Source organism: Lepidochelys olivacea, assembly GCF_965140295.1.
Source record: "Lepidochelys olivacea isolate rLepOli2 genome assembly, chromosome: 10".
Lineage (NCBI taxonomy): Eukaryota > Metazoa > Chordata > Testudines > Cheloniidae > Lepidochelys > Lepidochelys olivacea.
Genome location: NC_140420.1, coordinates 85,106,115 through 85,130,929, shown reverse-complemented (window position 1 = coordinate 85,130,929; position 24,815 = coordinate 85,106,115). Strand labels below are relative to the sequence as shown.

The window sequence follows — 24,815 nt, the reverse complement described above, 5'->3', positions numbered from 1 at the left end:
AGCTGAGACGTCCTGTTCTCTGCACCTACAAGCTCTGTGTTAGACCATGTTCCTGTCGTCTAATAAACCTTCTGTTTTACTGGCTGGCTGAGAGCCCCATCTGACTGCAGAGTTGGGGGGCAGGACCCTCTGGCTTCCCCAAGACGCCACCTGGGTGGACTTGCTGGGGGAAGCGCAAGGAGGGGCAGAGGATGCTGAATGCTCCGAGGTCAGACCCAGGAAGGTGGAAGCTGTGTGAGCTGTGTGTCCTGCAGACAGTCTGCTCCCAGAGAGGAGACTTCCCCAGAGTCCTGACTGGCTTCGTAGGGAGCAGGTCCAGAGCATCGCCTGGTAACTCTGTGACAGTCTGTATGTGGCTGCCTAGGCTGCAGCATTGGGCGGCTTGGCAGGGTCACTGGTATGTGTGATAGAGTGGGAATTTTCTGTAATACTGTCTTAAATCCAATGTGTGCCTCAGTTTCCCCTGTATTTTGCATGGCTACGGGGCGGGGGAGAAACTGTCTGCTCTCAGGGCCCCACCTCATCTCCATGGAAACCCAATCGCCAGGTCACTGACATGGACCCCAAGGGAGCTGAAGTTCCCCGCAAAGTGCCAGCTCGAGCCCAAAGGCTGGGGAAGGTGCAAGGACAGGAGCCGGCTGCTGGAGGGAGTCGGGGCTCTCACCGGGGACCTGACGAAGGAGCTCAAACCGAGCTCTTGTCTCCGCTTCCAACACTCCAGCAGCCCAGCTGTGCCCCTGCAGCGCTTCAGTGCAGACACTGCCGACCTGGTGCGGGGGTCTCCCGAGGGTAGGAACCCATCTACCCAGGAGGCACTGTCTACACCAGGACCCAGGTTGGCTTAACTCAGGGGGTGGACTTTTCACACCCTTGGCTGATGCAGTTAAACCAACTTGATTTTCTAGCACAGAGCAGGCCTGAGAGAGACAGACGGAGCCTGAACTGGGCTTCACGGCAGCGGGGCTGGTGAAGTGCTCTGGGCTGGCCAGCATGGACCATTTCTCTGTGCTGCCCGAAGGCCTCCCTAGGCTGTGGCCAGGTGACTATAACCCGACTGTTTTCACAGCGTGCGCGTCCCTGCAGCCACTGGGCGAGGTGCTTAGTCCCTGCAGAGTGGGTGAGTCTCTGCCAGGCTGTTGCAGTTGGACTCGCTGGGCAGAGCTCACCCTGTGAAGCAGGAGGGCTGGAGCCCCAGAGGTTCAGTCTCCGGAGGCAGGGAGGCTGCACGGCCAACCCTGAAGGATGAGTGACCCCCTTTGGGGGACTGTTCCAAAACTGGGGGTGTAGCACTGATCCTGTGGCTCCGCCCGAGCACTCAGCTCCCTGATCTTTGCCAGAGTTGGGGGTGATGTCCAGCGGCCCGTGGGCAGGCTGGCCTGTACAGCGCAATGTGTGCCCTGCACACAGTGAGCTCCTGGGATGCCCTGGCACATGGAGCACCTTGGCAAGCCCATGAAGGCTCCAGGTGGCTGGGCTAGGCTGGGCTGGTCACCCTCCTTCCCCACACAGGGCCTCCAGCAGCCAGCAGTGTGTCCCAGACGTGCCTGCCGCAGAACACGTCCCTGCTGCATGGTGTGACCTGGTGCCCAGGTGCGGCTCCAGGTATGAGAGACAGCAGGGGCACTGGGGCTCAGGGAGGGTGAGCAGGCTGGGTACTCACCTGGGCAGGTGTCAGGTGTGCAGCCTGCAGTTCTGGAAGGAGAGCCCTGACCTGTGCGGCTGACAGGCGCTGCAGGAACCTCACCCCCAGCTCTGGAACAACGCCTCGCCAGGCGCGCAGCTCCCGCGGCCGGACACCAGCCAGGCTGGCAGAGCGCAACAAATCCGCCAACGCGTAAGCAACCTGCAAGCAGGAGGGGAGAGCATGCTGGAAGGGGGTGTAGGGCTTGGGAGGCTATTTGGGGGGAATAGGAATTCCAAGTGATCTTTTCCCTGATTCTTTGTCTAAATCACTTGGGGGCGGCAGTGTACCCTCCAAGGGCAAAGGGTTTGTGCCTTGGGGAAGTTTTTAACCCCTGCAACAGAGCCAGCTCAGCCAGCACCTTGCCCGTCAGCCATGTTCCCCTGCAGCTCAGAGCAAGAGCCAACCAACACGGGCCCTGGCCACTCAGCTGTCACCCCAGCAGCCCCCCGAGCCAAGCCCTTCACGCTACGGCCCCTGGGCTCCAGGCATGATGGTATGCAGAGCCCAGCCCTGGCCCTGATGACTCCTCTGCCTCGCCACTTGGCACTGGCTCTGCCCCGAGGCTGGCTTCCAAGGGGCTTTTGCTCCCTCCCAGAGGGAGGCCAGGCCTGGGCCTACATCCTGCTGGCCCCACGGCTCGGGGCAGGACAGTCCTGTTCCTGCACACACACAGGAGCCCCCACAGCAGCTCCGCTCACCCGTCCATGCTGGCGCAGCACCCCACTGGCAGCGCATGCTAGCAAGCTCCGCTCCACCGGCCCCAAGGGGTCATGCAGTGGGGCCAGGGCCTGCAACTCTTCAGGGCTCAGATAGCAAGCAAGGACCCCCAACCTGGAGAGTGAAGAGAAGTCCCTTAACTGGGGGCAGGAGCCTGGGCCCCACAGAGTGAGCCTGCCCCAAGGAATGGCATCACCCTGACCCCCCACGGGCCCTGCAGGGACGACCTGACTCCCCACTATGGGCCCTGCAGCGACAACACGACTCCCACAACCTCCCCACAATGACACAAACCCCACGAGATGACACGACCCCTACATGGCAACACAAGCCCCAGGACCCCCCTCAGGCCTTGCAGCAATGACACGACTTCCCCACCCCCCCGCGGGCTCCCCTCACCTGTGCACCTGCTCCTCACCAGCCCCATGGCTCATGTTTATCAAGCTGTGAGCCACATGTCGCCCCTGGGCCAGCCCCAGCCGGACATCCTGCCAACCGTCTGCCAGCCCCTGGATCTGTGCAGCAGAGACAGGCCTAGTGCACTCGAGGGGCATCACCACCAAATCCTTTGCAACACTCAGCTGCCAGGGGCATGGGGGGATCCCAGCCCTTGGGGGTGCAGGGCCTGGAGGTGAGGATCCTGGGAAGTGGGGGATCCCAGCCTTTGGGGTGCACAGTGTGACGTTATGAGTGTAATATAATACCTCATTGAAGGGTGACAGAGCCACTCTCCTTACATTAGTGATCACTTTAGATAAGCTATTACCAACAGGAGAGTCGGTTTGTTTGGGAGGGGGAGAAAACCTGGATTTGTGCTGGAAATGGCCCACCTTGATTATCATACGCATTGTAAGGAGAGTGATCACTTTACATAAGCTATTACCAGCAGGAGAGTGGGGTGGGGGGAGAGAAAACCTTTTGTAGTGATAAACACCCATTTTTTCATGATTTGTGTGTATAAAAACAAACATCTTCTGTATTTTCCACAGTATGCATCCGATGAAGTGAGCTGTAGCTCATGAAAGCTTATGCTCAAATAAATTGGTTAGTCTCTAAGATGCCACAAGTACTCCTTTTCTTTTTGTCTGTATATTGATCTTTTAACCAACACTCTCTCTCTTTTCTTTTTTAATAAATGTTAGTTTAGTTAATAAGAATTGACTATAAGCATGTATTTGGGGTAAGATCTGAGTTATCATTTGACCTGGGTCTGGGGCTTGGTCCCTTTGGGGTCAGGAGAACCTTTTCTTTTATATGATGAAATAAGATTTTCAGAATTTATCATCCTATGTTTGACGTGTGTGTCTGGCTGGAGGCCTGCAGCTAGCTACTTTAAGGGAACTGCGTTGTGTGGACGTCTGAGAACCCAGGGAGGTGCTATAGAAGCTGTTTTGGGCTGGCTGTGTAAATCTAAGTATTGGACTATCCACAACCGTCTGGGGTTTGTCTGCCCCGTTCTGTTTGCAGTTCACCCAGATTGAGTGACCTCAGCGGGCTCCCACGGGCAGCACCGTCACACAGGGCATGGGGGGATCCCAGTCCTGGGGTGCAGGGCCTGGAGGGGATCCCAGCTCATGGGGGTGCAGAGCCTGGAGGGGTCCCTGCCCTTGGGGGTGCAGGGCCTGGAGGGGTCCCAGCCCTTGGGGTGCAGGGCCTGGAGGGGTCCCAGCTCATGGGGGTGCAGAGCCTGGAGGGGTCCCTGCCCTTGGGGGTGCAGGGCCTGAAGGGGTCCCTGCCCTTGGGGGTGCAGGGCCTGAAGGGGTCCCAGCTCATGGGGATGCAGAGCCTGGAGGGGTCCCTGCCCTTGGGGGTGCAGGGCCTGAAGGGGTCCCTGCCCTTGGGGGTGCAGGGCCTGGAGGGGTCCCAGCCCTTGGGGGTGCAGGGCCTGGAGGGGAGGCTCCTGAGGCCTGGGGATGCGGGAACACTGGGACTGAGCCTGGGAGGCAGGGAGTGACACAGAAATGGCCCCGTGCGACAGAGCCAGTGGCCCCAGGACAGAACGGACATGGGATCAGCCCCCACCAGCGGTGACTTTGTCAGGGGCTAGAGCTCCGACACGGCCGAGCCGCCGGGCCCGCTGGCTGGACGGTGCCGCATCCCCACCTGCTGAGGAGTGAGCTGCACAAAGCGACGAAGTGGCAGGCGAGGCAGCAGGGGCAGGATGGCGCGGAGGAAGCCCGGGCGCCATGTGGGCACGTCCCCGGGGAGCTGAACCTGCAGCAGCAGCTTGGCAAAGGCACTTTTCTGCACCAGCTTCATGTGGGCGCTGTGAGTCCCCAGAGCCGCTAAGCTGGAGGGGCGGCACGTTAGAGCTAGAGTTAGAGCTGGCAAGGCCTAGAGAGAACCCCACTGAACTCAGCCCGCCCAGTGCCAAGCTGGCTTGGCTCCCCTCCCCCAGCACCCCCAGGAGGCACCCCAGCACCCGCTCCTCAGCCCTAGGACTGGACATGTGGGAGCTGGGGGTCAGAGCAGGGGCTGGGTGACCAGGTGCTGGGGGCCGATCTGGTGCGTGTGTGAGGGACCGGGGCACACTGCAGGGCGAGTGGGTTATGGGGCACGCGGGGCACTGGGGCTCAGCGTGGGAATGGCATTACCAGGTGTCAGGGGCTCAGAGTTGGGGGGCAGTTTGGGGTGAGATGGGTCCAGGGCTGAGGCAGGGGGTGTTGGGGGGAACGTTCCAGGGCCTCCCTCACACGCTCTCGTTGGCCAGCAGGGCAGGAGGGACCCTCATGATGTCGGGCGCGGCCACGAACGGTATGAGCTGCGGCAGGTCAGCGAAGAGCTGCGGGGCGAGCTGGGGGGCCGGCCCATCAGCGCGGGGCGAGAGACTGCAGCACTGCTCATCCGACATGGGAACCTGCGGGAGCAGCCGGTTAGGGCTCCCCACACTCTGGCAGGACCCCAGCCCTTGCGGGCCAGATGCCCCCACGCCCACACGAGGAGACCCCCCTAAGGTGGGCCAGTGCCCACCATGCACCCTCGCCTCCAAGGCACCAGTGACCTTCCCCTCCCCCCTCCCTCCCCCAGGTGCATGCTGCCCACCTGCAGCCGGGGCCAGGAAACGCCGCACTGCCTCGCTCTCCGCCGACAGCAGCAGCTGCTGGAAATTTTCCTGCGGCATCTGCAGGTATTCCTGTGGGGAAGGACAGAGCGTCACAGCCGGGCCCACGGAGCTGCGTGGCCAGGGCGGGGCCCAGCAGGCCGAGTAGGCTGGAGTCCCCATCCAACACAAGAGCTAGTGCCAGGGCAAGGTGCATGGGCTGCAGGAAAGTGGCAAGTGTCTTACTGGAGTACAGGGCACCCGCCTCACCCGGGGGCACCTATGGAATCTGGGGCCGCGGGGAGGGGCTCTTGCCAGGGAGGGAGTGGAAACAGCTCCCAGACCCTGCTGAGCGGGGTCAGTACCTGCACAAGGACTTCCAGCACCGGGGAACCCTCTTCTCTTTGGATCAGATCCCAGAGCACAGGCTGCAGGAGAGAACAGGAGAGCTCTCAGCAAGGGACCCTCCGCTGGCCCTTCCCCCAGGCACCCCTCGATCCCCAGCATGCCTACAGCTACCCTCCGATCCCCTGGGAAGGGGAATAAACTGCATTTGCCACTAGGGCGCTGGTGCCAGAGACAGAGAGGCCAGAGGTGGGACTTCTCCAGAGGTCTGGGCTCTTTCCCTCTGTCACTCTCCTGGCCCCAGGACAGTCCTGGATTCCAGCAGACCAACAGGGGCTCTTATTCCAGAGATGGGTTAATCTGGGCCCCTGGCTGTGCAGGCCTGACCCTTTCCCACAGCGCAGGAGTCACTGGGCTGTCTGGTGCAAATGGGGCAGGGGAACGCCAGGGCAGCTGGGACTATGCTCCCTGCAGTGGGCCACCGTGAAACCAAAAGGAAACTGCGTTAACCAAAGGCCTCCGGGCCCAGCGCTGCCCAACGGTGCCAAGCCTGATGGGACCCAGAATCTCAGGGGGAGGTTTGGGGGGACTACGCAATTGCTCAGCTGGCTGTTAAATTACCCATTAAGCCAGTTCCAGGGCTGGCCCCCCACGGTTGCTGCTGGGGAGCATCACAAATAGGGCAGCTCGCAGCCAAGGGTTTGCTGTCGGCCCTCGCCCCAGGCTCTCTGAGGGGGTCTGCTGGAGCTCGGCACATGGCTACAGGCAGAAGGGCCACTCCACCCCCACAGGGCATGGAACCTAGTCGAAGGGCTCCCCAGCAATGAACCCTAGGAAGCAGCACGAGTCGCTGCAGCTCGCGGGCCCTGCCAGAGAGCGCCGCTGCTCGCCCGGCGTTGCTGGCTCCCGTTCTGGAAAGATGTGCTGGGTGGCCGGCAGTTCTCTTGGGGCTTCAAGGGGGTTCTGGGTTCAGCAGCATTCACAGACCTCAGTTTGCAGCTGCTCAAAGCGCTTGGTCTCCTGCTCTCCCGGCAGGTTTGCCTTCCATGCCAGACAGCTCTGCCCTCGGCATGCCTGATGCACACACACCAGCCTGCCCTGCACATGGCATCTGCCTTGGGTGGTTCCACCACAACCACTCCTGCACTTTGGCAGGGGTTAGACTGGATGGCCCTTGTGGGCCCTGTGGGTCTATGATTTGTTTAGTCCAGGCACATGAGAGGGGAGTATGGGTGAGGGAGGGGGCAGTGGGCCAGGACTTCGGAGACTGCAGATCTGTTCCCGCCACTGCTGGGCTGCAAGCCCTCGTGCACCTGGTGTCAGGCTCCGTGAGAAGCTCAGCTTTCATTGTGAACCAAGCACGTGGCTGCAGAGGGAGCCTTGAAAACAAGCCCCAGAACAGCCCTGAAAGCCGGCGGCCAAGCAGCAGACACAGAATTCATTCTCTTGTCAGATCTCATGGTGTTTAGGGCCTGACTCAGGGATTCTGGCCTCCCCGGGCTGGGACATAGTGTCCTTGCAGCATCCAGTGCTGGGGGGCCTGCTCTCCACGGGAGGCTTATGGTCGTCATACAGAGCTGATGACAAGAGCAGTTCGGGATCTGTCTGACCCCAGGGCACATGCACAAAGTGGCTGTGTTGGGGCTTGCAGCCCTGAGTGATCCCACACCTCGGGGTGCACCAAGGTTTGGAGCTCAGCCCCAGCATGGCTCATGCAGCGGGCCCTGGGGCTGAGGCGGGCAGGGAGCAGGAGCGTCCCACCAGTGAGGGGCAGGGAGTGGCCCCACTCACACTCAAGCAGCTCAGCAGCTCTCCCTTGAAGGAGGCGTCATGCTCCTGCCTCAAGTACTGGCCCACAGCCCGCAGGATGCTCAGGGAGGAGTTCACCTCCAGCGAGGCCCAGAAGGAGCCGTTGTCCAGGAGGCTGGAGAGCAGGATGGCCTCACTCAGCTGGTCCCTGGCTGCCTGCCCCACCTCGTCCAGCTCGGAGAAGGGCAGGGTGAAGTCCAGCAGCCGCAGGAGATAGTTCATGCTGAGGATCCAGCGGGGAGGCTCCTCCTCGCAGTGCGTGAGCTGGGACACCAGCCCCAGCAGGTAGGACGCAGGGTCCCGGCACAGCTGAGATGCGTCCACGTGGGAGGAAATAGGCAGGATATCCAGGAGGCGCTGCAGGAAGCACTGCCCATTCTGCAGGGAGTCCAGGCAGTGATCCATGAGCCAGGGCTGGGAAGACACCAAAGACTAGGACTGGGCAGCTGCAGCAGGGAGGCATTGCTACAGACCGTGATGTTGAACTGGCCAGGGAAGTACTCCCTGCACGTCCTCACCCACATGGAGTCCCCGCTGGTGGAGGAGGAATACCAGGCGGAGCTGGAGCATGCGGCCCCCAGGCCTGAGGGCGGCTGGCTGGAGCTGTCTGAGCCATTGAATAGGCTGCAGTAAAGATAGGCAGTGAAGTTGGAGATGCCAGGCAGGCCTGGGATAGTGTCATTGCAGGCAGACTCCATAACCTCGGCTGAGGGCCAGGGCTCACCCCAAGCGTCTCCAGATGCCCTCTTTGTGACTTGGGGGGGCTTGCGGGCAGGCTGCATGCAGCTCAGGATTGGTGGAGGAGATGGGAAGGTCCTAGACCTGAACCCCAGGTTCCGGGCGTTCCAGCTGATGTTGTGCCTGATGCCCCTGTTAGCAGCGGACAGAGGAGCTGGTCATGCACCTCGCTAAGCCTCCATCACCCTCTCCCTGGAGCCCATCTGCATGGGCTGGGGAAATCCCGCATGCTCGCTCTCTTCCCAAACCCTCTGGCCTTGCAATCCACACTCCACAGGCCAGGGCCCAGGGACACACTCTGCCGTCTCAGTCCTCCCACCACACCCCCCATGCCTGGGCCCTGCCTCACCGCATACCCCTCAGCCACCGCCTAGCCACGCAGCTCCTCGCCCCCAGCAGGTTCTCCTCCTCCTCTGTGCAGCACTCAGCATTCGCCTGGGACCTGGGCCCCTCTCACAGGGAGTCCCACAACTTCCCCGCCTGACCCCAGTCCCCCATGGGCCAGGAGAGCCCCTCCTCTCCCAGGCAACACAGCCTGCCCCACAGCAAGGCCATGGGGGGCATCAGCACCTGTGCGGGAACCAGCTCCATTCACAGCCTGTTTGTTAGGGGGTGTGACAGCCACGGCTGCCATGTGATATCCCAGCCCCCCAGCTCGCACAGCTTCCCCTTGCCTTTGCAGCCCCTGTCCATGAGGAAGGAAAGGGATGTCTCTTCCTGTCCTCCCTCAAGAGGCCAGGGACGCAGCCACAGAGCTCATGGGCCCTAGGTGGCCCCAGCAGCTAGCACTGTGTCTGCCATGCTCCCCCTCTGCCCCGGCCCAGCCAGGCCCCGCTCCGAGAGCTCCTCCAGTGACTCTCCCCAGGCAGATGAGCAGTCGGCTCTGGACCTAGGGCGGGCCAGAGGAAGGTTACGGCCGAGGCTTCTTTGCTGAAATCCCAGGAGCCCCTGAGCCCAGGACTGGGGTGACCCTGCGTGGAGCCTGGCACGAGCAGGGGTTTTCCATCTAGCAGTGCTGGGAGCCCGTGGGTCTGACGGCCGGCCACACGCCGGCCCGCATCCATGACTCACCACAGCAGGAGCTGCTGCAGGGTCCCTGAGAAAAGAGAAGGGAAGAAATGAGTGAGCGTCTGGAGCCAGGCTGTGCGGCCCGTGCCTGGTGCCTCAGTGCCCCATGAGTCCTGGGAAGGAATGACTCACCTACGGTGCACTTCCCCCCTCGATCCGACTGAGGGACGCCGAGGGCCACCGAGACCTCATCCACTAGCAAACTCGTCACACGCGAGACCTTCCTCCTGAAGCTGGTGTAGAGCGATCAGCCCACCCTCCGCAGGAGACGCTGCTTGGCCTCCTCCAGGGCCCCCCACAGGGTGTCCGCGGAGCCCTCCCCGGAGTCCGGGAGCTTGGTCCGGGAGATCTGCAGGAGGCTGCTGGCACTGGGGCTCAGGGAGGGCAGCACGCGGAAGGGTTTCCAGTGGTCAGGAGCCAGGACTGGGCCTCCAGGCTGCAGATGGACCCTTGGCATCCGGCGGGTGCCCTCAAACAGCTTCAGCAGCTGCGACATCCAGTCTGCGCTGGAGCAGCTGCAGTTCCCATGGCCTGTCAGGGTGCAGTAGGTGCCCTGCAAGTCAGGGCTGCCCTGGCCCAGCACCCCAGTGGGCAGCGCCAGGGCCAGGGCCTCCCCCAGGCTGCTGAGCCACGCCCAGTTCTGCTGCAGGAAGAGCAGCAGGGTCTGGTCTCTGCGGAAGAGGCTGAGCAGGCTGTGGATGAGGCTCTGGAGCATGTCCCAGTCACGGCTGCCCCTCAGCGAGACCAGGACGTCCCTCAGCTGCAGACTGGGGGTCGGGGAGGGCTGAGATAGGAAGTGCTGCGGCAGGCTCCCCCAGGACTTGCCCCCCAGCTCTTCTAGCTCCTGCTTCTCCAGGTGCATGGAGATGTTGTAGAGAAAGCCAGAAATCCAGCTCCTGCTGCCGCGGCTCTGCCACAGGGCCCGGAGTGGGGAACTCCCGGCCGTAGGCAGGATTCCCAGGGACTCCAGCCCCACCAGCAAGCTCCTCACCAGAGACTGCACGTCCTCCTGCTGCCTCAGGCCTGCTGGAAGGCTGGACAGGACAGAGCCACCAGACCGCCGCCCGCCCTCCAACATCAGGAAGGAGATGAGGTCCTGGACTGGGACCCCGTGCCCTTCTGGGGATACTCCTGCAGGGGAAGCCAAGCTGGCTGAAATGGCCTGGAGCAGGGCCCCAGACTGAGAACAAGGGTCACCTGGCCTCATACCCACCAAGGATCCCATCTACCTGCCCAGCGACTGTGGGTCCACATCACCCTGCAGCTGGTGATCAAGCAGCAATTCCCAGCCAATCAGGTGCAGCACATAGGCTTTCATATCTGCCCATCTGCAATTTTGGCTCGGGCCCCCCTGCCTGGGCACCTGGGAGCACGCTGGGGCAGGGCCGGTGTCTTTCAGCTCTCTGCCAAGCGCACGGTGCCCTTCAGGCTCCATAAGGCAGGACCTCCCCCAGCAACTGGCTGAGTGCGGGGCACTCCGCTCCCTCTCCCCTTCAGCTCCAGCGTGTGCAGGCTGCAGGGCCGGGACTTGCACAACGCCAGCCATGCTGTGCTCATCTAGCCCTACCAACTGGTGACACCTGCCTCACGCCTTCCTCAGGTCTCCGAGAGGGGCTGAGCACCTGCAGCTCCCCATGCCCCAGCCGCTCCAGACCTGGCTGTCCAGGAATCCCTGGGCCCACCTGTGCATGGGGTCTGCTGCCGTGACAGTGCCTGGGCTCTCAGCACCACCTTTGCATGTTCACCTCCCTGTCCCAGCCCTGTGACGCGAGAAACGGGTCATTGCTGTAGCCAGGCACATGCCACTCCCCAGAGAGCTGCCCGCGGCGTTACTAGGCGCCCTCTTGTAATGCACAAGCAAGGGGCACCAGCAACACTGACAGGTGGCACGTTTACATCTGATCCAAGGAAATACCTTTTCATGCCACACAGTTTATCTGTGGGACTCACTGCCACAGGATATCACTGGTTGGCCCAGGCAGGCAACATCTTCCTGCTATCAGGGGCTATCCTGCTGGGAGACACAAGGGCACATCTGCCTGGGCAGACAGACTTACTCTACCTCTGCTTGAGCTAGCATGCTAAAAATAGCAGTGCGGCCACTGGGGAATGGGGGGGCTCCGGCCAGCCACCCGAGATCGGCCCAAGGGGGCTGGGTGGGCTTTGACTTGGCACTGTCCTGGGACAGGGTTTTCAGCACTTGGCCCCAGTCAGGCCCAGGGATGTGAGGCTAGTGGGTCTGCTGGCCTGACCTGCCCTGCCACCCCAACACCTGTGCGACGGCAACCTGGGTTTCTGCTCCCTGCTGCCCCCTGGTTCCCTTGTGACGCTGAGCCGCTGCCCCTCAGGAACGTACCCCAGGAAGAGATGCTTTGCGTGCCGATGCCCCCCATGCCCCAAGCGCCTCCACACTCACCCGCCAGGGGCAGAGGTTGCAGCAGCAGCAGCCAGAAGCACCAGGGGGACAAAGCCATTTCTCTGTGTTCTTATGCAGGGCAGGAGCCCCCAGAAGCCAGAGGCCGGGGAAGCTGGTGGTCACAGGGGCGTTCAGCTGGACTGGGGAGCGGGGAGCTCGCTGTCAGGGAACAGGACCTGTACCATGACACCAGAGACTGTCAGCGGGGCTGGCAGGTGAATCCCAGCTCACCTGATCTCTTTCCGCCAGCCGAGCATTACTTACACCCTGGAAGGACGAGTCCAGCTCAGAGCTACCTTACACTTTCCACTCACAGGGAGAGGAGGGGAGGAAAGCCAGAGACTCCCCTTGTCGCTTTTGGAAAGTCACTTGGGCCCAGATCCATTGAAATCAATGGACGCGAAAAGCCACAATATGGTCCTCAGCACCACGGGGGCCACATCTCAGTCAGGGTCTGTGCAGCCCCTTGCACCCCAAGCTCAGCCAGGGACTGTGCAGCCCCCAGCACCAGGGGACCCCCATCTCAGTTGGGTCCATGCAGCCCCCGGCAACATGGGCCCAGTCTTGGCTGCTGGCTCTCAGTGCTCCAGGACTACCGGCATTAATGATAATAGCTAATGCCGCGTGTCCAGTCAGCCCAAGGGCCAACATGCACCAGGAGGAGGGCACATTGCAGGAGGCAGACGCACCTTACCTGGTGATGGGGGAGGGGAGAGCAAGGTGCATCTGCTTCCTGGCGTGCCTTCCTCTGACTGCCCAGTGCCATTCCGGCTCTGTGCCCAGACGGGGACCTGACAGCTTGGCACGGAACCCGAAGCAGCAGGGCTGAGGCAGGGAGATGCCAGCGCCCCTTCGGCTCAGCAGCAGGGGGAAGGGTGAGCACGCCCTGCCCCCTGGGGCCACCCACAGGACAGCAGCAGGTGCTAACTTGGCTCCTAGCCAGGGTAGCAGCACAGCCCCAGAGATAAGGGCTGTGACCCCCATTAGCCAATTCCTGACCCCTGGAGGAAGAATAGCCTGCAGGATCTGTGCCCCATTGACATTTCTCTGCCATTACTGAGAGGAACCATGCCCCACCCTCCCATATGGACTCACTGGGCTCACTGCTCCCCTCCCCCCACTGATAGAGACCAAGCCCCCACCCTCCCATACAGACTGCTCCGCTCTCCCGCTGACAGAGACCGACCCCCACACCCTCCCATACGGACTGCTCCCCTCCCCCACTAACAGAGACCGACCCCCACACTCTCCCATACAGACTGCTCCCCTCCCCCACTAACAGAGACCGACCCCCCACCCTCCCATATGGACTGCTCCCCTCCCCCACTAACAGAGACCGACCCCCACACCCTCCCATATGGACTGCTCCCCTCCCCCACTAACAGAGACTGACCCCCCCACCCTCCCATACGGACTGCTCCCCTCCCCCACTAACAGACACTGACCCCCCCACCCGCCCATACGGACTGCTCCCCTCCCCCACTAACAGAGACTGACCCCCCACCCTCCCATACGGACTGCTCCCCTCCCCCACTAACAGACACTGACCCCCCCACCCGCCCATACGGACTGCTCCCCTCCCCCACTAACAGAGACTGACCCCCCACCCTCCCATACGGACTGCTCCCCTCCCCCACTAACAGAGACCGACCCCCCCACCCTCCCATACAGACTGCTCCACTCTCCCGGTGACAGAGACCGACCCCCACACCCTCCCATACGGACTGCTCCCCTCCCCCACTGATAGAGACCGAGCCTTTCCCCCACCTCTGTACCAGTTGTCCATCTCCCAGCCCCTCCTGTAGCCATTGCCCATCCTCTGTCCCCATAGCCCAGCCCCTCAGCCCCGGTACCAGCAGCCCAGCCCCACACTGGGCTCAGCACTCGGAGAAGCTCTGCACAATCGATGTATTTGACCTGCCAAAGCGTTGGGGCACCACACCTGACACTGTGCTGGGTCTCTGCTCCGACAGCCCCTGGCGCGAGCCTGTAACCGGAGGCCTGTCCCTGCATAGCCTGGCTGATCTCCGCCAGCCCGGATGCCTCTGCCTGTGAACAATGGCCAGCCTGCTCCATTATTGATGTCTTGGGCCACGGCCTGCTCGGCTCCATTCATCAACAAAATAATTGAGGAGACTGAAATGTCCTGGAATGGGGGCAGCTGCCTGCCTTTCCCAGCAGGCCAGGCCCAGTCACCCTGACAACTGGGGGTCCCAGCCAGCAGCCTGGGGTAGAGCAGGGGTCTGCAGGACAAAGGGACCCTCCACCTCCAGGCCCAGAGGACAGCTGTTCTGCATTCCAGCGGGTCTTTACCTGCCCACTGCCTGGGCGCTGTGAGTCCTATATGGTAGGTTACAGCCCACGCTGGGGCATCCACTGCCCTGCCCACATGCTTCTCCCTGGTGAGTGTTTACATCTCAGCTCAGTTCCGCATGCTGGAAAGGCCCCGGGGCAGGAGCTCACTATGTGGCACGTTCAAACAGCAGGACGAGCTGGGGAAGCAGCCAGGCTCCAGACAGCAGACACTCTGGACCACTTGGCCATGGGACCCTGCCTTCATCTGCGAAACATGGTCAGGAATCTGACACACTGTGACGAAGTGGGACTGTTCTTAATGTTTCCTCTGAATAGTGTGGGGGTGCCTCAGTTTCCCCTAGGCAGTTCTTAAGTATCTAGGGGGTGGGGTAAGGGTGTATGATCATTGCAGAGGCCTAGAGGGCAGGTGTGTGCAGGGGTCTGGACACAGAGAATGGCCGACACCCTGTTTCCTGGCAACTGATGGCCTAGCCCTTCCCCCCTGCAAGGTGAGAGCTAAAGGGTTGGAGAACAAAGGAATCAGGTGACCTCCTGGCCTGGGACAGGGACAAAGCCCAGAGGAGGAGGGGCTGGAGGGAGTTTCAGTTTGGGGCTGGCTGGAGACATGGAGTGAAGGGCAGACGGGGTTGTCTGGCTCACTGCCCCCCAAAATGGACCCAGCCGAGGGGTCCTGTTCTCTGCACCTACAAGCTCTGTGTTAGACCATGTTCCCGTCATCTAATAAACCTTTATTTTACTGGCTGGCTGAGAGTCACGTCTGACTGCGGAGTTGGGGGGCAGGACCCTCTGGCTTCCCCAGGACCCTGCCTGGGTGGACTCGCTGTGAGAAGCGCACAGAGGGGCAGAGGAGGCTGAATGCTCCGAGGTCAGACCCAGGAAGGTGGAAGCTGTGTGAGCTGTGTGTCCTGCAGACAGGCTGTTCACAGAAAGGAGACTGCCCCAGAGTCCTGACTGGCTTCGTAGGGAGCCGTTCCAGAGCATCGCCCGGGGACTCCGTGACACATACTAACCCCCATTGGCGGCCTGAACTGGTAATGAGATACACCTGTTTCCAGGCCAAGCAGGAGCAAGAGGGGTAGGCACAAAACGGGAGGCAAGCTTAGTCCAGGTGAGGAGGGCAGGTCTTGAGGCTTCACAGCTCCCTCCTGGGCAGGTGACGTGAACAGCTGCTCGGACAAGCAAGGAAGTAAATAAAAGCAGCTACATCCCCCTCTACCCCAGCCCCGTGAAAGCAAGGGAGGGCAGGGGAGAGGGAGCGAGCGAGGGAGGGAGGATGCAGTGAGTTGGGACGTGGCCTCAGGGAAGGGCCCGGGTGTTTGGGTTTGTGCAATTAGACAACTGGCAACCCTATAGCTAGCTCATAATTAGCTTGCTTGATTTCATGTTTGGGGTTTGTTTGACCATTTAGTTCCCTCTGCAATGGCAATGGACAAACAGGTCAAGGGGCAGGAATTTCTTACCTTGACAAATATCCTAGTGAAGGGCTGGGCCCCATGGCTAGGGTTAGGGGGCTGGGAGTCAGGGAAGATTCTTGTCTGTATAGTCTGAAGGGTTAAGGTGAATCACAGTCACTCCAAGGAAATGGACTCAGATCCCACATACTGGATTCTGAGCAGAGGAAGAGACTGGTTTTCCTGAAATGTTTGACATTCACCTTTAAGAGACTCAGCCCCTTGAGAGTTTGGACTGACTGGTCTCACCCAGGAGTCCAGGGCATGGCCCCTCCAGAACTTGGGGGTTCTGGCTCCTTTCCCCTGCCGGTCCTCTGCCACGCACCCCACCACGGGACTTCTCACTGCTCCCTCCCCAGCTCACAGGACACAGTGTTTTTTCCTTTCAGCTCTGCATGTGACTCTCTCAAGCTGAACCCTGCAGCAAAATGTTCCTTAACATGAAAACTGCTCCCATTGCTCACCCTTACCTCAAAAGTATCATGAGCAGAGAGCCCCGGCAGCTTCTCCCTCACACTCCTCCAGGGATGCAGCAGGCAGAAATACCTCAGCTGCCCCCCACCCCACAGGCAGATACATTGGTTCAGTTTCCCTGCTCCCCATAATTCTGTGCACGCAGACAACAGACAACCCTCCCCCCATCCCACTCAAGCATACAGCATGAGATCACCTATCTCTCACAAAAAGACAGAGTAAAGGAAACTCCAGATAAGGTCAACATCAACACAGGTGATTGGAGGCCTGGGGGCAGTGGCCAGGGTTGCCAGTGCAAGGTGAGACTAAGGCCTTGTCCACACAAAATTTTTGCATCATGTGACGGTGCTGCCCGTGGGAGCCAGCTGAGGTCACTCAATCCGGGTGAACTGCAAACAGAACGGGGCAGACAAACCCCAGACGGTGGTGGATAGTCCAATACTTAGATTTACCCAGCCAGCCCAAAACAGCTTCTATAGCACCTCCCTGGGTTCTCAGACGTCCACACAACGCAGTTCCCTTAAAGTAGCTAGCCGCAGGCCTCCAGCCAGACACACACGTCAAACATAGGATGATAAATTCTGAAAATCTTATTTCATCATATAAAAGAAAAGGTTCTCCTGACCCCAAAGGGACCAAGCCCCAGACCCAGGTCAAATGATAACTCAGATCTTACCCCAAATACACGCTTCCAGCCAGTTCTTATTAACTAAACTAACATTTATTAAAAAAGAAAAGAGAGAGTGTGTTGGTTAAAAGATCAATATACAGACAGACTTGAGTTCAATTCTTGAGGTTCAGATACATGGCAGAGATGAGCTTGTCGTTGCCAAAAGTCCTTTTAGAAATAGTCCATGGGTTACAGTCCAATGTCCATATTAAGGGTGACTCCAGTCAGTGACTGGGGATCTCAATCCTTATGGCTTAAGGTTCCCCCTCTTGAAACCCAAAGCAGATCTGAGATGAAGAAGGATCGTGTCCCAAGGTTTTTATTCATTTCCTGCAGCCTTTTGGCCTGAGAAAACAATCGGCTTCACTTTCCTTCTCCCAAACATCCTGGCAATTAGCACAGGGTCATTTATCCGTTAAACAGTTCAGACACAGGTTACCACAACCTTCAAAGAGACATACAGACAATAATACTATGTCACTCAAGTATCTGCCTAAATGTTAATATTCCTTTTCTGATCTTTGAATCGAAGCTACAGCCATCGACAAGACTTGTTTGCTGACATCACAAGACCTGAGCAAACATCTACTCTTCTCAGAGTTGCAGCCGTGTTAGTCTGTATTCACAAAAAGAAAAGGAATACTTGTGGCACCTTAGAGACTAACAGAGAGATTGAAGTGTTCTCCGACTGGTTTTTGAATGTGATAATTCTTGACGTCTGATTTGTGTCCATTTATTCTTTTACGTAGCGACTGTCCAGTCTGGCCAATGTACATGGCAGAGGGGCATTGCTGGCACATGATAGCATAGATCACATTGGTAGATGTGTAGGTGAATGAGCCTCTGATAGTGTGGCTGATGTGATTAGGCCCTGTGATGGTGTCCCCTGAATAGATATGTGGACACAGTTGGCAACAGGCTTTGTTGCAAGAATAGGTTCCTGGGTTAGTGGTTCTGTTGTGTGGTGTGTGGATGCTGGTGAGTATTTGCTTCAGGATGGGGGGCTGTCTGTAAGCAAGGACTGGCCTGTCTCCCAAGATCTGTGAGAGTGACGGGTCGTCCTTCAGGATAGGTTGTAGATCCTTGATGATGTGTTGGAGGGGTTTTAGTTGGGGGCTGAAGGTGATGGCTAGTGGCGTTCTGTTATTTTCTTTGTTGGGCCTGTCCTGTAGTAGGTGACTTCTGGGAACTCTTCTGGCTCTGTCAATCTGTTTCTTCACTTCAGCAGATGGGTATTGTAGTTGTAAGAACGCTTGATAGAGATCTTGTAGGTGTTTGTCTCTGTCTGAGGGGTTGGAGCAAATGCGGTTGTATCGCAGAGCTTGGCTGTAGACGATGGATCGTGTGGTGTGGTCAGGGTGAAAGCTGGAGGCATGCAGGTAGGAATAGCGGTCAGTAGGTTTCCGGTATAGGGTGGTGTTTATGTGACCATTGTTTATTAGCACTGTAGTGTCCAGGAAGTGGATCTCTTGTGTGGACTGGTCCAGGTTTGAGGTTGATGGTGGGATGGAAATTGTTGAAATCATGATGGAATTCCTCAAGGGCTTCTTTTCCATGGGTCCATCATGTGCCAGCAATGCCCCTCTGCCATGTACATTGGCCAAACTGGACAGTCTCTACGTAAAAGAATAAATGGACACAAATTAGACGTCAAGAATTATAACATTCAAAAACCAGTCGGAGAACACTTCAATCTCTTTGGTCACTCGATTACAGACCTAAGAGTGGCAATTCTTCAACAAAAAAACTTCAAAAACAGACTCCAACGAGAAACTGCTGAATTGGAATTAATTTGCAAACTGGATACAATTAACTTAGGCTTGAATAGAGACTGGGAGTGGATGGGTCATTACACAAAGTAAAACTATTTATTTCCCCCCCTACTGTTCCTCACTGCTGGAAATGGCCCACCTTGATTATCATTACAAAAGGTTTTCTCTCTCTCCTGCTGGTCATAGCTCACCTTACCTGAAAAAAGAAAAGGAGTCCTTGTGGCACCTTAGAGACTAACCAATGTATTTGAGCATGAGCCTTCGTAAGCTACAGCTCACACCTTACCTGATCACTCTCCTTACAGGTTTCAGAGTAACAGCCGTGTTAGTCTGTATCCGCAGAAAGAAAAGGAGTCCTTGTGGCACCTTAGAGACTAACCAATGTATTTGAGCACGAGCTTTCGTGAGCTACAGCTCACACCTTACCTGATCACTCTCCTTACAGGTTTCAGAGTAGCAGCCGCGTTAGTCTGTATCCGCAGAAAGAAAAGGAGTCCTTGTGGCACCTTAGAGAATAACCAATTTATTTGAGCATGAGCCTTCGTAAGCTACATAGCTCACGAAAGCTTATGCTCAAATAAATTTGTTAGTCTCGTTACAATGTGTATGGTAACACCATAAATTGGTTAGTCTCTAAGGTGCTACAAGTACTCCTTTTCTATCTCCCCTTCTGTCTCTCACAAGGCCGGCTGCATTTCAAAGCTCTCTTCATTTCCATCTCTTCCTAACCAGTCTCTAAGGTTCGGCCATGGGTCAGGTCAGTCTGGGAGTTAATTAACTCTTTCTGACCCTGTCACCTTTCAATGAGATATTATATTACACTCACAACGTCACACACCACTATCATTTTTAATTGGTGCAGCCCCCCTGTGTCTAAAGCTGCTTAGCTGGGAAAGCAGAACAAGACAGAACAGGCTACGACGGGGATGTAAAATGAGCCAGCTTGGCCCCTATTTACTCCTGTCCCAGGATCTGAGAACAAAAGAGCACTGAGTGAAAGCCAAAAGCTGTGGCGTCAAAGCTGACCGGAGGGAAACGCGGGTGCTTTGGCAGCATCAAGCTAGTCTGCGGGCCTTGCTGCACCAGGATTACATGGCTGCTACCCCGGCTACCGCTGGGGATCACCAGCTGGGACCAGGAATGGCATCTCCCTGGAAGTGGATGGCACACAGGTGTCCTGTGAGGGCTCAGAACATCTCTGCAGCCCCCTGTGTTGACCAGTCTTGGGGCAGGAGCCCGGAGACGGTGACGGGGAGGGGGAGCCTTGCTGCCCTGGTCTTTCAGGGGTGCCGCACACACACCCGGGCTGCAAACCCTCTGTCTACACCGTCGCTGATAGAAGAGGGTGGGCCTGGCCAGCAGACTGCAACTAAGGGGGTGAGACTTACTGAGGGGCATTAAAACTTCTGCTGCTAGATTCTCCCATCCCTCCTCTTTGCCAGACGGCCCAGGAACCCACCCACACGAGCAGCCCTCGGAGAGCGGCGAGGGGACGCCACGGCCAGGTTCTGAACCCAGAGTCAATGCCCCGAGGCCCAGGAGCGCTCCCTCCGCCGGCTGCCGGGCACCTCCCTTCCCGTCTCCACTTCAGGGGGCTGCGGGGACAGAGCAGGAACCGCGGGCGACCAGCTCTGCGGCCCGCCCCGGCCCGGGAGCAGAGAGGCGGCCCGCTCCCAGGGAGCTACCAGCCCCAGCCCCCAGCAGGCACCGGCAGCCCCTCGGCCCGCCCCGCCCCGCCCCGCCGGGGGGAGCCGAGCTCGGCGCAGCGAGCCCGGGGCCCGCGGCGAACCGCCCCCCCCGCTCGGCACCGACCACGTGCAACCGGCCCAGCTGGGGCGCGCCCGCCTGCGCGCAAGCCCCGCCCCTCGCCGTGAGGGCTCCGCCCCTTTCGGCGGCTCTGGCCAATCCGCGTGCGGGGGCGGGAGTGCTGTGGGCGGGGCCTGTCCCGCGGAGAGCGGGTTTAAAGCTCGCGCGGCGGCCGCGCGCCCCGAGGCGGCGTCATGCGGTCCCTGCTGGCGGCCAAGCTGGGCGGCCTGCTCGGGCTGCTGCTCCTGCCGCTGCTCTGCGGGCTGCTCCCCGGGCTGCTCCCCGGGCGGCTGCGGGGCGCGGGCGCGGGCGCGGGTGCGTGCGGGGTCTCCCGGGGGGGGAGGGCGCCGGGACCCTGCCCCCCCCCGCGGGACGGGGTCTCCCAGTGCGGGGGGGGGAGAGGACGCCGGGACCCTGCCCCCCCCGCGGGACGGGGTCTCCGGGGGGGGAGGGCGCCGGGACCCTGCCCCCCCCCCCGCGGGACGGGGTCTCCCAGTGGGGGGGGAGAGAGAGGACGCCGGGACCCTGCCCCCCCCGCGGGACGGGGTCTCCCAGTGGGGGGGGAGAGAGAGGACGCCGGGACCCTGCCCCCCCCGCGGGACGGGGTCTCCCAGTGGGGGGGGAGAGAGAGGACGCCGGGACCCTGCCCCCCCCCGCGGGACGGGGTCTCCCAGTGGGGGGGGAGAGAGAGGACGCCGGGACCCTGCCCCCCCCCGCGGGACGGGGTCTCCCAGTGGGGGGGGAGAGAGAGGACGCCGGGACCCTGCCCCCCCCCGCGGGACGGGGTCTCCCAGTGGGGGGGGAGAGAGAGGACGCCGGGACCCTGCCCCCCCCCGCGGGACGGGGTCTCCCAGTGGGGGGGGAGAGAGAGGACGCCGGGACCCTGCCCCCCCCCGCGGGACGGGGTCTCCCAGTGGGGGGGGAGAGAGAGGACGCCGGGACCCTGCCCCCCCCCGCGGGACGGGGTCTCCCAGTGGGGGGGGAGAGAGAGGACGCCGGGACCCTGCCCCCCCCCGCGGGACGGGGTCTCCCAGTGGGGGGGGAGAGAGAGGACGCCGGGACCCTGCCCCCCCCCGCGGGACGGGGTCTCCCAGTGGGGGGGGAGAGAGAGGACGCCGGGACCCTGCCCCCCCCCGCGGGACGGGGTCTCCCAGTGGGGGGGGAGAGAGAGGACGCCGGGACCCTGCCCCCCCCCGCGGGACGGGGTCTCCCAGTGGGGGGGGAGAGAGAGGACGCCGGGACCCTGCCCCCCCCCGCGGGACGGGGTCTCCCAGTGGGGGGGGAGAGAGAGGACGCCGGGACCCTGCCCCCCCCCGCGGGACGGGGTCTCCCAGTGGGGGGGGAGAGAGAGGACGCCGGGACCCTGCCCCCCCCCGCGGGACGGGGTCTCCCAGTGGGGGGGGAGAGAGAGGACGCCGGGACCCTGCCCCCCCCCCGCGGGACGGGGTCTCCCAGTGGGGGGGGAGAGAGAGGACGCCGGGACCCTGCCCCCCCCCGCGGGACGGGGTCTCCCAGTGGGGGGGGAGAGAGAGGACGCCGGGACCCTGCCCCCCCCCGCGGGACGGGGTCTCCCAGTGGGGGGGGAGAGAGAGGACGCCGGGACCCTGCCCCCCCCCGCGGGACGGGGTCTCCCAGTGGGGGGGGAGAGAGAGGACGCCGGGACCCTGCCCCCCCCCGCGGGACGGGGTCTCCCAGTGGGGGGGGAGAGAGAGGACGCCGGGACCCTGCCCCCCCCCGCGGGACGGGGTCTCCCAGTGGGGGGGGAGAGAGAGGACGCCGGGACCCTGCCCCCCCCCGCGGGACGGGGTCTCCCAGTGGGGGGGGAGAGAGAGGACGCCGGGACCCTGCCCCCCCCCGCGGGACGGGGTCTCCCAGTGGGGGGGGAGAGAGAGGACGCCGGGACCCTGCCCCCCCCCGCGGGACGGGGTCTCCCAGTGGGGGGGGAGAGAGAGGACGCCGGGACCCTGCCCCCCCCGCGGGACGGGGTCTCCCAGTGGGGGGGGAGAGAGAGGACGCCGGGACCCTGCCCCCCCCCCGCGGGACGGGGTCTCCCAGTGGGGGGGGAGAGAGAGGACGCCGGGACCCTGCCCCCCCCCCGCGGGACGGGGTCTCCCAGTGGGGGGGGAGAGAGAGGACGCCGGGACCCTGCCCCCCCCCCGCGGGACGGGGTCTCCCAGTGGGGGGGGAGAGAGAGGACGCCGGGACCCTGCCCCCCCCCGCGGGACGGGGTCTCCCAGTGGGGGGGGGAGGGAGGACGCCGGGACCCTGCCCCCCCCCGCGGGACGGGGTCTCCCAGTGGGGGGGGAGGGAGGACGCTGGGACCCTGCCCCCCCCCGCGGGACAGGGTCTCCCAGTGGGGGGGGAGGACGCCGGGACCCTGCCCCCCCCGCGGGACGGGGTCTCCCGGGGGGGGCTGTCACGCTGACTGCTCCCTCTCTGGAGCAGGGATCCACGGGCGGTGGCGCAGCTTTGTCGGCTGCGTGGCTGGAGGAATCTTCCTGGCCACCTGCCTGCTGGACATCGTCCCTGACTCTCTGTCTGACATGCGGGAGGAGCTGCGGAGCCAGCAGATCACGGTAGGTACCCCGCAGCCCCCTCCCCGAATAGCGCTGGGATGGGCCAGCTGGGCTTGCTGTTCCTCCCGGTTCCTAGCTGCAGCCCCACCAGCTGGCCTGGGGTCATCTCCACCGTCTCTGCTGGGTTGGGGGTCCGGAGGCCTCTGCTCGGGCTAATGCTTTCTCTGCTTCCCCAGGTGGATTTTCCCTTTCCTGAATTCGTCCTGACTCTTGGCTTCCTGCTGGTTCTCATAATCGAGCACATGGTCCTGGACTGCAGTGAGCGGCGGTCAGGGGAGGCCACCCCCCTCCTCTCCTGTGGGGAGGCCACCCCTCAGCCAGCAGACACTGGTGAGTGGGTGGTGGAGACGGGTGCGCCTCACTTGCCTGCAGACTTCCCGGCCCACTCGTCCTTCCGCTCCTTTGTCCTCTTCCTATCTCTATCGGTGCACTCCCTGTTCGAGGGCCTGGCCGTGGGGCTGCAGGACACGGAGTCCAAGGTGCTGCAGATCTGCATCGCCATCGTGGCGCATAAGAGCGTGATTGCTGTCAGCCTCTCGCTCCTGCTGCTCCAGAGCCAGGTCCCCGCCTGCTGGTTTGTGGCTCTGATTGGCACCTTTGCCCTCATGTCTCCCCTTGGCATCGCAGTGGGGATTGTGATGATGCAGAACCCGGGCCCCAGCAGCACCATGGCCCAGTGCCTGCTGGAAGGGATTGCTGCAGGGACCTTTGTCTATATCACCTTCCTTGAGATCCTGCCTCATGAACTGAACTCCCCGAAGTGCCGCCTGCCCAAAGTGCTCTCCATGCTGCTGGGCTTCTCAGTCATGGCTGCCTTGCGCTTCCTGGGCTGACGCCATTGGCCCTGCTTGGGCAGCTGCTGGCTGCGCTCACATGTACTGAGGCAGGCACTGGCCTGGGAAACCATCAGCTGCAGGTTCAGCCCCTGCTACCAGTGTCTCCTGGAGATGGACTGGGATGCCTCTTGGGCAGAGTTTTAGGGGTGGGAGGGTCTTGGGGGTGGGTTCAGGGCAGCCTGGTTTTTGTTCTGGAGTCAGAGTAGGGCCTGGCTTAATAGTTTAGCAGCATGCTGTTCATAAGTGTAATGCCTGCACTTGGGCCGATCATGCCTGATCATGATCACTCCAATGTTTCGTGAACACCCCCATCACCACAGCAGCCCCTCCATTTTATCCTTTTAAACGGCTATTGTACTGATTTTACAAGTGGAAATTGTATGGCTTCTATTAAAGACTCTGCTGCGCCCAGGAAAGCCAGCTTCCTCTACTCCCTGCTGGGGGAGGTCCAGGTTCTGGCAGGAGACAGGCTCCTGGGGTGTGCCCTTCTGTGTGTGGGGGTGCATCTCCATTGCATGGGAAAGGCAGAGAGCTAATCCTGTGAGATGCCCTGGAGTGTGGTGGCTGAGCAGGGCCAGAGTCAGCCCTGAAACCGCTGCCCCAGCCTGGCGCAGAGAGCAGAGCAAAGGAAGCACCGTGGAGCACCGCTACAGACCAGGGACCGAGTGGCTCGGCAGCAGTTCTGCAGAAAAGGACCTAGGGGTTACAGTGGACGAGAAGCTGGATATGAGTCAGCAGTGTGCCCTTGTTGCCAAGAAGGCCAATGGCATTTTGGGCTGTATAAGTAGGGGCATTGCCAGCAGATCGAGGGAGGCCTCATCTGGAGTACTGTGTCCAGTTTTGGGCCCCACACTACAAGAAGGATGTGGAAAAACTGGAAAGAGTCCAGCGGAGGGCAACAAAAATGATTAGGGGACTGGAACACATGACTTATGAGGAGAGGCTGAGGGAACTGGGATTGTTTAGTCTGCAGAAGAGAAGGATGAGGGGGGATTTGATAGCTGCTTTCAACTACCTGAAAGGGGGTTCCAAAGAGGATGGATCTAGACTGTTCTCAGTGGTAGCAGATGACAAAACAGGAGTAATGGTCTCAAGTT

General features: G+C 60.9%; 1 protein-coding gene across 2 annotated transcripts; it reads left to right on the top strand.

Moving 5' to 3' along the window:
• Positions 1-20,497: 20,497 nt before the first annotated feature.
• LOC311527480 (zinc transporter ZIP1-like) lies at positions 20,498-24,635 on the top strand. Of its 2 annotated transcripts, none has more exons than XM_084641504.1 (3): positions 20,498-20,615; positions 22,752-22,882; positions 23,059-24,635. In XM_084641504.1, the coding sequence occupies exons 1-3, from the start codon at positions 20,501-20,503 to the stop codon at positions 23,713-23,715; spliced, it is 903 nt and encodes a 300-aa protein (XP_084497630.1). In that variant the 5' UTR covers positions 20,498-20,500; the 3' UTR covers positions 23,716-24,635. The 2 variants fall into 2 exon arrangements, with proteins under 2 accessions (XP_084497630.1, XP_084497629.1); XM_084641503.1 differs by having other exon boundaries at positions 20,498-20,621.
• The last annotated feature ends 180 nt before the right edge of the window (positions 24,636-24,815 follow it).

Bases quoted from the DNA above. Each gene is read 5' to 3' on its own strand.
- LOC311527480 (XM_084641503.1), top strand. From the start codon at position 20,501: ATGCGGTCCCTGCTGGCGGCCAAGCTGGGCGGCCTGCTCGGGCTGCTG. The intron at 20,622-22,751 runs GTGCGTGCGGGG...TCTCTGGAGCAG, and splicing joins GGGCGCGGGCGCGGGCGCGG to GGATCCACGGGCGGTGGCGC. The intron at 22,883-23,058 runs GTAGGTACCCCG...CTGCTTCCCCAG, and splicing joins TGCGGAGCCAGCAGATCACG to GTGGATTTTCCCTTTCCTGA.